This window comes from Caretta caretta, chromosome 15 (genome assembly GCF_965140235.1).
Source record: "Caretta caretta isolate rCarCar2 chromosome 15, rCarCar1.hap1, whole genome shotgun sequence".
In the NCBI taxonomy this organism is placed as follows: Eukaryota; Metazoa; Chordata; order Testudines; family Cheloniidae; genus Caretta; species Caretta caretta.
Genome location: NC_134220.1, coordinates 23846257 through 23858672, shown reverse-complemented (window position 1 = coordinate 23858672; position 12416 = coordinate 23846257). Strand labels below are relative to the sequence as shown.

Here is a 12416-nt window from a genome sequence, read left to right as displayed (position 1 = left end):
TCTAAATCTCCCCAAGAATCAGGTTTGTCTTAGGAAAAGGCAAAGTTTAACATCTCTGTTGGAAATCAGAGGATACCTGGCTGCTGTATGTCCTTTGCTTATTAGTGTAGCTGGATTATTTTATGATGAATGAGACTTTGGAAAAGCCGTGCCTTCAGATGCAGCTAGATGTATCTACAATTAGTTCGTCAAAGGCACTTGTCTGAAATTTGACTTTTCAGCAAAGAAACAAACCACCCTACCTCTCTGCTCTCACAAGAACAAAGTTCACTTGCAACTACTGAAATCTGTAATCTCAGTCCCTGCCATGGCCGGTCTTGCTGGGTCAGGGTACTCCATAAACAGCAGCGCAGAAATGGAGCTGCTACAGCATTGCTTGGTGACTAGAATAGGCTTTGGAGCTACCGACCATTTTGAATGTTTTTGTTTTTTTTAATTTCCCTGCTATAAATAAGACATGTCGAATCCTGCGGCATGATCACTGAAGGGCTTTCTCATTCGGCAAAGGAGTGACAGTATGGATACTGTGGTAGTCGGGGCTGGGTCAACCCAAGGAGCACCAACGGGCCCTGCAATGTTTTGTGCTCCCCAATTCTATAGCAATCGTAGGGCCCCACTGTTGCTACTGCTTGATCTCCTGTTGTTTTCGCTGAACCGTCGTCTTAGTTGGCTCTGCGGGTTCCCTGTGCCCACCAGACTGCCCTGGGCATTACTCCCCCACCTTCTGATGGCTGCCTTGCTATCCCACCCCCTGGCATGACCGACAGACACCTGCAGGTCCTCTCTTAGGCTAGCCAGCACATAGGCAGCTGCTACACGTGACCCCATGTTGCTTCTCCTTGGGTTGGCTACTTCTCCTTTTCTGCCTCCCTCTGGGTTCCATCTCATGCTACATTAGAACCCCTCCAAGTCCTGTCATCTCCCACAGTTGCTTTTGCACCCAGTCTAGCCTATGACTTCCCATAGAAGATTATTTTCTCCAACCACTGCATGCTTCAGGGCACTCCTCAGCTTCCCCTTGGTTCACCCCTGGATGAAGAGAAATGCAGAAGTGAAGTGATTAACATGCCTCTTCTCGTCCCGAGAGTGACTGACAATGGAAGAGCTAGACTGTGACCCTGGCTATGCTCCCTCACAGGGGTTGTCAGGGTCTCCTCACTCTCTGGTGTGGGCTTCCCTTCTTGTGCATCATGCATGGAGCTGGGAGGGGATATGCTGGTTTTACCATGGGACATAATCTGTTCTGTGTGTACGGTTAGTACAGATCCCTTCGTCCCAGGAGCAAGGGAGGAACCAGGAACCAGCTTGTGACTCAAAATGTCCACTCTGCGAGTGGGAAGTGTAATTGCAGCACATGCCGGCATAACTGAGCTCATTCAAAATAGCAACACAGCCACATGAGTATGTAGTTAGGGTTGAGGGCGGGGACGGGGGAGGTGCTGCACTTTTGGGTGGCTAGCCCGTGCTATTTCCTCTGCCATGGTGGCCACGCTGCTATTTTTAGGAGCTAGTTTGATCAAAGCTTGGCTATGCCGAGGCGTGCTACCGGCGCACCTCCCAACTGCAGTGTAGACGTGTCCTCTGAGTCCCAACATGGCTCCAGAGCAGTGCAACTTCACTGCCCCTTACCTGGAATTTGTAGCAAAGCCACAATTAAACCCATAGCCGATATATATGTGTGTATGTATGGCACTCACGGTGGGAGTATCTCAGCTAAACTGTGTGCATGAAAGCAGGAGGGGGGATGCTTTTCATGAATATTGTGTTTTGCTAATGCATGTTATGATGTTTTTATACTTTCTTGTACATTCAGGGAAAAAGCAGTTAGGTGACCACATTAAAAAAAACTGAAATATATCGCAAAAAAAGAAGAAGAAATTCTATAATAAGTTGGGGGAGGGATTTAAATAAGCAATAGAGAAAAAAATCAAGCAATCAAAAATAAATGAGTGGAATTTTAAAAGAGAACAAGTCAAAGGCGAATAGATGAAGAGATTTGCCTTATAACATATCTTCAAGAAATGTAGCCTTGTTAAATACACAACTTGAAAAGGCAGCTTAAATATTACAGCTTTTATAGGTGCTAAATTTTAGCTGACAGTATCTGAGTCATCTAGCATGTAACAGGTGTAATTGTTGCTGTAGCATTGTGCATCTTCTGTAACCAATAATGACAAAACGTTACATTTGCGCCCTGAGATTTAGATATAGACTGTAAGAGGTTTGACCTTAGAATCTGTCATTGTTCTTGCGATCTCTTCACATTATGGAACTGCTTTGTATTTAATAAGTTGGATTCTGTTTGTTTTTGGTATGATTCCCAGAGGATCAGCTTTTACTGGACTTTTGCCATAAAATAAAAAATGTTAGTTTAGAAGACGTGATTTTTTTCCCCCTTTTCTTTTAGTATTATAGTCCATTTGGACTATACTTCACTATTCATTAGAGATGGGCCCAAACCAAGACTTTGTAATCTAAGTCTCTTCATTGACACCCTCTCCCCCCGCCCCGGAATGTTTTGTGGTAGGAAAAAATGGAATTCGAGCTGGGCGGAGGATGACAAATCTGTTTTCTGACTACTTTCAGGGTTTTGAATTTTTTGCCTTCCTCACTGGAACAAAACCAAACTCTTTAGAAGGTTTTTGTGAAATGGACTTATGTCAAAACATCTGGTTTTTGGATCAAAAAGATCAGGTTTCATCTCTCTGTCTGGGGCTGCCCTGGACCTGAGAGACCGTCCCACTGAAACCTCCCACAAAATTCATAGGTATCTGTGGTTTTGCAGAACCCAAACTAGAACCTGGCCTTATCTCTGCTACTAGTGCCTGATCTAAAACCCGCTTGACTTCAGTTGGCTTTGGATCAAGGCCTTATGGCAAACTTTATAAGGGGCACTACAGGAACAATGGAATGTTAAGTATTGGCATGCTAGGTCTAATAGTGTGCCGTGTTACCTTCATGGTGACAATATGTAAATGCTTTGTAGAGGTGACTAACAATAATTATGTATAGTAAATAATTGCTTCTGGGAGGAACTGAAGAAAAATTGCTAAGTAAATATTAGAATTCTTTTTTTGTTTTCTTTTTCTTTTTCCTTTGGTTTGCAGTGGTGGAAAGCCGAGGAGGAGTCATGGACAGCACACAGAGATTTTCAAACCTGCCGGTATATCTTCCCATGAGCTATCACATCTCCAGTGCTGATGTTTCCTTCTTCCTCAAAGAAGCCAATCAAGATATCATGAGGAACTCCAGTTTGCAGGCTAGGGTGGAGTCATTCTTTATATACAAAGCCAAGCAGCCACCTGTAGTAAATGCAACTTACGGACCTTTTTCAGTGGAACAAGTTGTTCCTGAGGACCTAATGCTGACTTCTGCTCCTTTTGGTTTCGCTAATGAATTCACATTTAATTGGAAATTAAAATCACACATAATCGACAGCTCAATCTATTCCAACAGACCTAAAGTGCAAGCCTTGTTCTATATCGCAGGAAAGGACTGGGATGACTATGATTCTGCAGAGAGATTGCCCTGTGTGAAGATGTTTGCTTTCCTGGAGGCTAGAGAAGCTGTGGCCAGCTGTAGGTTGAAAGGTCATTTAGGATTATGTGTCGCAGAACTGGAATTAGCGCCGAGCTGGTTCAGCTCCCCTCCACCATTGATTTCGGAGCGTGAGCCAACAGCAGCTTTGTTGGAAGGCATTACTGTGGAGCTCTTCTATAAAATGTATGCAGCAGATGGGGAGTGTTCTCCTGAGGATGCAAAATGGGAAAACAACATACACGCAGGTCAAGATAATGCACATGAGGCTTTGCCGCCTGTGGAGAGGATTGGTAGCATCATTGTCTATCCAACTCAAGACAAACTAAAACAATCTTCACTGAGGCTAGATGAGAATGTCATGATCCACTTACCACTCAACCCTGTCAAGGACGGTGACATAGTAACCTTTCATGTGTCCCTTTCCGGTGACTCCCTAGCAGATCAGTTTACATTAAGGTAGGTGTTTTTAAAAAAATACTTTGTGTATTCAAACAATCCAGCAAATAACAGGGGCTGAGTGCATCCCAGGTATAGATCCATTGACTTCAGTGGGTGTTTGCCTCAGAAAGGACTTCAAGATTTGGCCTGCAGCTTGGGGGAAAATTATAAGTGTTCTTTAAGCATCTGTGAGTATAATAGGATTTGGTACCTGGAAGCTGACTTTGAAGTCTGTGCCATTAATATTTCTATGACTTTCTTATAAAATGTGTCATTGATTATGACTAGTTTAACTGACTTTGCTTCCACTCATTATACCTCCTGTAGGCTAGCCAGAATGATTGACTATGCTCGTCCATTTTGCTAGAGAAATATTTATAATTGGCATTTCCCACTGCTTTGATGTAGCTTTAATCCATTTACTCTTATAGAACCTATTATCATAGTCCCTGAGCACCTCCAAAGTATTTATTTCTTGCTCCTCACAACACTCCCACACGGTAGGGAAATGTTATCCCCATATTTTTTACAGATGGGGGAACTGAGACACACAGATTAAGTTTGTCCACGCTGCCTTGCAGTTCAGATTACGTGGGTGTGAATAGTGGTGCACACCAAAATGCTGTGTTGTAAATCCTTGCAGATGCTGTGGCTCTGAATTAAAAGGTTCCTAGTTTGCATTATTGTAGTCTGCAGTCCTTTTAGTTTGTGCCTGTAGCATCCACTAGGGGGAGTTACAGTGCAGCACTTTGGTATGCAGTGCTATTTACAGCCCCTGTAGTCTGAACTGCAGGGCATGTAGACTTGCCCAAGGCTTGTTGAAAAAAAAAAAGTGATCCGGGTAACTACAGGCCTGTTAGTTTGACATCTGTAGTATGCATGGTCTTGGAAAAAATTTTGAAGGAGAAAGTAGTTAAGGACATTGAAGTCAATGGTAAATGGGACAAAATACAACATGGTTTTACAAAACGTAGATCGTGCCAAGCCAACCTGATCTCCTTCTTTGAGAAAGTAACAGATTTTTTAGACAAAGGAAACGCAGTGGATCTAATTTACCTAGATTTCAGTAAGGCGTTTGGTACCGTACCACATGGGGAATTATTAGTTAAATTGGAAAAGATGGGGATCAATATGAAAATTGAAAGGTGGATAAGGAATTGGTTAACAGGGAGACTACAGCGGGTCCTACTGAAAGGTGAACTGTCAGGCTGGAGGGAGGTTACCAGTGGAGTTCCTCAGGGATCAGTTTTGGGACCAATCTTATTTAATCTTTTTATTACTGAGCTCGGCACAAAAAGTGGGAGTGTGCTAATAAAGTTTGCGGATGATACAAAGCTGGGAGGTATTGCCAATTTAGAGAAGGACCGGGATATCATACAGGAGGATCTGGATGACCTTGTAAACTGGAGTAATAGTAATAGGATGAAATTTAATAGTGAGAAATGTAAGGTTATACATTTACGGATTAATAACAAGAATTTTAGTTATAAGCTGGGGACGCATCAATTAGAAGTAACGGAGGAGGAGAAGGACCTTGGAGTATTGGTTGATCATAGGATGACTATGAGCCGCCAATGTGGTATGGCTGTGAAAAAAGCTAATGCGGTCTTGGGATGCATCAGGCGAGGTATTTCCAGTAGAGATAAGGAGGTTTTAGAACTGTTATACAAGGCACTGGTGAGACCTCACCTGGAATACTGTGTGCAGTTCTGGTCTCCCATGTTTGAGAGGGAATTCAAACTGGAACAGGTATAGAGAAGGGCTACTAGGATGATCTGAGGTATGGAAAACTTGTCTTATGAAAAGAGACTCAAGGAGCTTGGCTTGTTTAGCCTAACTAAAAGAAGGTTGAGGGGAGATATGATTGCTCTCTATAAATATATCAGAGGGATAAATACCGGAGAGGGAGAGGAATTATTTAAGCTCAGTACCAATGTGGACACAAGAACAAATGGATATAAACTGGTCATTGGGAAGTTTAGACTTGAAATTAGACAAAGGTTTCTAACCATCAGAGGAATGAAGTTTTGGAATAGCCTTCCAAGGGAAGCAATGGGGGCAAAAGATCTATCTGGCTTTAAGATTAAACTCGATAAGTTTATGGAGGAGATGGTATGATGGAATAACATGATTTTGGTAATTAATTGATCTTTAAATATTCATGGTAAATAGGCCCAATGGCCTGTGACGGGATGTTAGATGGGGTGGGATCTGAGTTACTACAGAAAATTCTTTCCTGGGTATCTGGCTGGTGAATCTTGCCCATATGCTCAGGGTTTAACTGATTGCTATATTTGGGGAAGGAATTTTCCTCCAGGGCAGATTGGAGGTTTTTCACCTTCCTCTGTAGCATGGGGCACGGGTCACTTGCTGGAGGATTCTCTGCTCCTTGAAGTCTTTAAACCACGATTTGAGGACTTCAATAGCTCAGACATAGGTGAGAGGTTTTTCGCAGGAGTGGGTGGGTGAGATTCTGTGGCCTGCGTTGTGCAGGAGGTAGGACTAGATGATCATAACGGTCCCTTCTGACCTTAGTATCTATGAATCTATGAAACAATGAATCTAAGGTCATGCTAGAAAAGCATGGCAGAGCCAGGATTTGGAACCAGATTGTCTGAGTCCCTATTCAGTGTTTTAACAACAAGACCAGCTATCCTTTCTCTCCTTAGTAGTAGTTTATTTATTTTCAAGCTTAAATGATTGCTTGCTTGTGGCATGGCACATTCCCATTGCACAGCAAAGGAGAAAACTGGAAAAAATTAACCCACCAAAAATACGTTTTTCTTTGTATACCTTTCAAAATTGGAATCCGCTTCCTTGGTCTTGAATAGAAATGATTGGAAAACAGAAAATCTTTTTGTGAAAATTTTAGTGGAAACTTTCCCCCCGTTTTTTTGGGGTGAAATGTTGTAATTTTTGAAATTTTCCAAGCAGTTTTATTAGTGAATTTCAGTTTTATCAGAGAACTGTTGAGTTGCATAGTACTTGATTTCAGGCACTCTTAACCAGCATGAGGGTTAGTGCTGTATATTTATTACTATGCCTTTAACTGTTAATGTTGGTTAAGAGCTACACATAGACACAACTCAGAGAAATAGGAGCCAGACTTGGGGAATAGAAAGGCCCAGAGGTAATTGGAAAGTGTCTTACCGAGAGAGCGTTAAACACTAGGGAAAAGAGGAGTTGCAATACACGCTGGCAACTTAGACACATTTTTACTCCTCACTTTTAAGTCTAAAAAGGTGCAGGAAGAAGATGACAGAAACATACTATCCGTGACAAAGATGCAAAGTGAATGAATAACAAATCTTATGCCAGCACCTTTCTTCTTCTAAGTACTTTGTCATGGTGTCTGGACTGGCTCACGACTGTGAGTGCCTTCCTCAAGGCAGATTGTCAAAACCAGGGCAGACACCCAAATTGGTGGTGTGTTCTATGATTTATATTTCGCCAAGCCAGTAACACATGTCAACTCCTGGGTCACTATAACACTCTTCCCATGGAGTCGCAGACAGTCCCCTTAGACTCTCCAGTCTATCTTGCCACCCAGACACTAGACTTAGTGATAAATGGTTGCTTACACCAAAAAAATCACACCATATTCAGGTTGCTTCCAGTCCCAAGAGAGTTACCCCAGATCAGTTGGTACCCTAGATCTTACACCAAAGATATTGCCTGTATCCAATCCTGTAATAAACTATCTAAAGGTTTATTTAACTAGGAAAAAGAAATGAGTTATTTCCAGGTTAAAGCAAATGAACATATTCTCACCAAATGAGTTCTCTAAATCCTCTGAGTGACAGAGTTGTAGTGATCTGCCAATTCAAAGTGTCTTTTAGAGGAGACCCAGGAGATAACCCCTGAGGATCTCTGGCTTCAGTTTGGTGTCTCTAGTTCTGTCAGAGTTCTAGCAGCACAGAGATGGAAAATTTTCCTGTGACTTTGTTTTATTTCCTCCATTCAGCTTACGAGCCCAAAGGATGAGTTTCCTTGCACGTAGCATTTCCAAGGTGTGATAGGGCCATTAACCAACCCTTTGTATTGCAATGTTCCTTGATGGCCCTTCTAGGGAGGAGGACAATTCCCATGTCTGGGTTCATAAGGTCAGACCAAACATTTTCAAAGTTATAAGGCAAAACTTACAGATTTTCTTATAGCCTGGAATACTGACATTACAAGTGAGATTAATGCATGCAGCGACTTAAAAGCAATTCACAGAGTTTAAACGCTAAATACATTCTTATAAAACTAATACCTAACAAACAAGTGAACTGGCCCAGTCTCCAGCTATGAGTTTGTTAGTTCTTAGCTCGTGCCTTCAGTCTTGGCAAGAGCTGGCATCTGGTTTGCCAGCATCACACACTTTATAAACATGAATTAAACATTTTAAACATATAATGTAACATCCATATTATTATGAAACATGGATATTGCAGTCAGAATTAGTCAGTGCCTATTGTACAAACACAGTGAATGACCGTCCCCATGTTGCTAGGGTAAAAATGTGTCATGGATATAAATTGTCATGCTTCAGGGCCTACAACAACCATTATGCTTATGGTCAGGAAGAAACTTCCCATAAGAGCAAGTTATTCTGTAATTGTTCAGTTTTGGGTTTCTTGCATCTTCCTGAAGCAAATACTCACCAGCAACCACACACCAAAAACACTAACCCAGGAACCTATCCTTGCAACAAAGCCCGTTGCCAACTGTATCCACATATCTATTCAGGGGAAACCATCATAGGGCCTAATCACATCGGCCACACTATCAGAGGCTCATTCACCTGCGCATCCACCAATGTGATATATGCCATCATGTGCCAGCAATGCCCCTCTGCCATGTACATTGGCCAAACTGGACAGTCTCTACGTAAAACAATAAATGGACACAAATCAGATGTCAAGAATTATAACATTCAAAAACCAGTCGGAGAACACTTCAATCTCTTTGGTCACTCGATTACAGACCTAAAAGTGGCAATATTACAACAAAAAAACTTCAAAAACAGACTCCAAAAAGAGACTGCTGAATTGGAATTAATTTGCAAACTGGATACAGTTAACTTAGGCTTGAATAAAGACGGTGAGTGGATGGGTCATTACACAAAGTAAAACTATTTCCTCATGTTTATTTCACCCCCTACTGTTCCTCACACGTTCTTGTCAACTGCTGAAAATGGCCCACCTTGATTATCACTACAAAAGGTCCCTCCACCCCCCCCCCCCCCACCGGCTCTCCTGCTGGTAATAGCTCACCTTACCTGATCACTCTTGTTACAGTCTGTATGGTAACACCCAATGTTTCATGTTCTCTGTGTATATAAAATCTCCCCACTGTATTTTCCACTGAATGCATCCGATGAAGTGAGCTGTAGCTCACGAAAGCTTATGCTCAAATAAATGGGTTAGTTTCTAAGGTGCCACAAGTACTCCTGTTCTTTTTGCATCTTCCTCTGATGCATACAGTAATGATTAATCGTCAGTGATGGAGACAGGATACTGGACTAGATGGACCAATGTTATGATGTTGGATCATATGTTCTTATGTTCCCATGAATCTGCTCAAACCATGGGAGATATGGAGGAGCCGAATCAAAGAGATTTAACTAATTTGCCCAAGATTACAGTGGGAGTCCATGTTAGCTCTGAGATTCTTGGATCCGAGGTTGGTATTCAGCCTAGAAGACCAAAGTGGAAATTCCCCAAGCAATTAGATACTACTCAAAAGAGTGTCTGGCAAGTCATTTCCTTCATTATGTTTGTAAGTCAAAGAAACAGTGGGTGCTTTATTTCAGGAAGCTAAATGCTAAAGGTAAGAGGCAGAATGCAGATCTGTTACCTGCTCACTGACGCTGCTGGGTGGAAAGAGCAGAGGCAGTTGTTGCTCTGAATGTTTCAAATGACATTCACTCTTCGCCTATGGAGAATTTATTCAACTAAAGTTTACACAGTTAGCAGGGAATTATGCTGAGGGAAATAAAATCACCATAGTTCCTACATCTAATTTATAACAGTTTTCCTCTGTCGGCTCTCCCTGTTTTTCAGTCCATTAGTAATGTCCATAAAAACCCAGAAGGTTATTATACCTAGAGTTTCTGTGTGTTTTCACCAGAGAAAAATATATTGAAGTGACTATGTTTGCCTTGGGGAAATATGTTTTTGCTCAGTATAACCGATTGTTTTAAATCGTGTCTGTTATAAGTGGATTGTAATGTATTCCATTCTGGTTCAGATGAGACTATAGATCAAAATCAAATCATTCTTAAGATTTTCACTGTGATGCAAACTTCATTGATATGACTGTATGCAAACAGAATGGATGTGTGCAATTTTATGTGCCTCTTTAGTATTTCATACACTATGTTGTGCAGTGTTTTATTTTGTGCTGAATTTTGTACTAGTAAATACGGAATTTCAGTCCATAAAAAAAATCCAACTCTGCCCTTTTGGGTGAAATATTGGGATCTTATCCTAGCTCTCAAATTACAAAGCTTAACAGCTTCTTGGCAAATGGTGAGGAAAACAAATAGTAATTTGATGATGGATCCTGTTGTTTTTTGCAACTGTATCAAGAAAGTGGTTCAGGGAAGGTATCTGTATTAGAAAGCACTCAAAATGTATCCGTCATACCCAAAGAGAATGTTAACCAATTCCAACCTGGAAAACTCAAACCTTTGTTATCTTGCAAATGGCATCTAAATCTGTATTGACGTTGTACACTCAAGTTGCCCACCCAAGCTCCTTTATCAGCCTTTACAGATTTTACATTTTCCAATGAACATGTCCCATTAAGAAGTCCGTGTTTGAAAGCTGGTCTCTGTGTGTCCAACAACAATTTCTTTTCCACACAGATCACTCCTGGAACAACTGTTCACTTTTTAAACCCGCTCCCATTTATTAATGCTAGCCCCCATCTTGATCGGAATGCAACTGGAAAGTGAGTCGGAGAGACACAACGTACTGCTTTCAATCATTCACCAGTTAAATATATTTTTGTTCTTTTTTATGTTTCAGAAGCTATGTCTGAGTAATCAGAATAACCTATGGCTTTGTAATAGTCCCTTAATAAACAGAATTTGATTGATTAAAAGCTTTAGCTTTGCTTTGACCATTAATCAGTCTCTGCAGACATTTATTGCTTTGTATACTGCAAAGCAGACTACAGAGGTTATGTTTGGCTTGAAAGACAGACAGATAGACACACTTCCACGCAAACCGCCAGAATTGTGATGAACCCCAGAAAGCATAGAACTTTGGAAGTTAGGCTTGAATGCCGTCCGTTAGCCCATTGCCTTGGATTCTGTAGCAAGTTCTCTATGCAAAATGTTGCTGATGTTGTGTCCGTTCCATAGTGGTGACGTGGGCTTGTTCCCTATCGTTGGTGAGAGCCTATGCAGCGATGCACAATTGCATGGGATTCAGCTGCTGCAAAACTGCTTCGTAGGAATAACTTTTAAATCAAGATTCAATTTGTTTTAAAAAGGGATGCTGTAGTTCAAACAGGAATTATTTGGGGTAAATTCTGTGGCCTGTGTTATACAGGTGGTCACACTAGATGATCATAATGCTCCCTTCTAGTGCCTGTTAACATTAAGCAGTTTGGAGAACCCTGCAAAGCTAGTACAAGAATTTATAGGCCAAATTCTCTCTTCTGATGCACATGTGACTACTAAGGATATTTACTTTACTAATATAAGTTTATAATGAGTAATATACATGGATTAGTATATAATAAATATATACACAGTGAGAAAAAATGGAAACTATGAAGAAGCAAGGGGAATTTTATTTTATTTTATTTTTTTTTTTTACAAAAGGAGTCTCCTGATATAAATGGAGAAGTTGTATAAAAATGAGAGAGGAGAGACTGATTCTTTCTTGACTGAAAAGACAGATGTCTCATCAAATAGATGCAGCTGGGGATGGTTTAACATTGCTTTCCTGGAGTGTACAGTTATTTTAACACTATCTTGGGGCAGTAAAGACATTTTGAAAGAAAAACCTTTTTGTGGCATTTAGTGGAGTAATGGATAATCACTTACTTCTTGGTTATGAAAAAGGGAGCCATGACTTTGTTTATAAAAAACGTGTGGCATATTGGTTCTGTTTTAATTGTGAATAAGAATACAGAAATAAAGCAAGGCTGAGAACTAACAGTTCATGGAGAAAAGGTAGGGATGTTAGCATACTTTACATGTGCCTAATATGAATGACCCGTCATTCTTTAATCCTCTGTCCGAATGGAAACCGAGACTGGAGATATTCCAATAATAAGGAAGGGACAGACATCATGTAATGAATCCTATACTAGACAAATACAACATGCTGTAGGCGGGATGCAATCATCACCATGCTTAAGAGGAATGGCAGGAATATACAGAAGCTAAAAACCTAGCAGATATTTGGTGGATTATACTTTTTTTCCCCCCTGTGCCG

General features: G+C 41.0%; 1 protein-coding gene across 5 annotated transcripts in view; it reads left to right on the top strand.

The window, feature by feature from the left end:
* Window positions 1-12416, top strand: part of TMEM132B (transmembrane protein 132B) — a 421597-nt gene that overhangs the window by 160979 nt on the left and 248202 nt on the right. For all 5 annotated transcript variants that reach the window (XM_075120021.1, XM_048821144.2, XM_075120018.1 and 2 more), the window contains one exon: window positions 3108-3996. In XM_075120021.1, the coding sequence (XP_074976122.1) occupies window positions 3131-3996 (866 nt within the window). In that variant the 5' untranslated portion in view covers window positions 3108-3130. Of the gene's footprint in view, window positions 1-3107; window positions 3997-12416 lie in introns of those variants that run through there.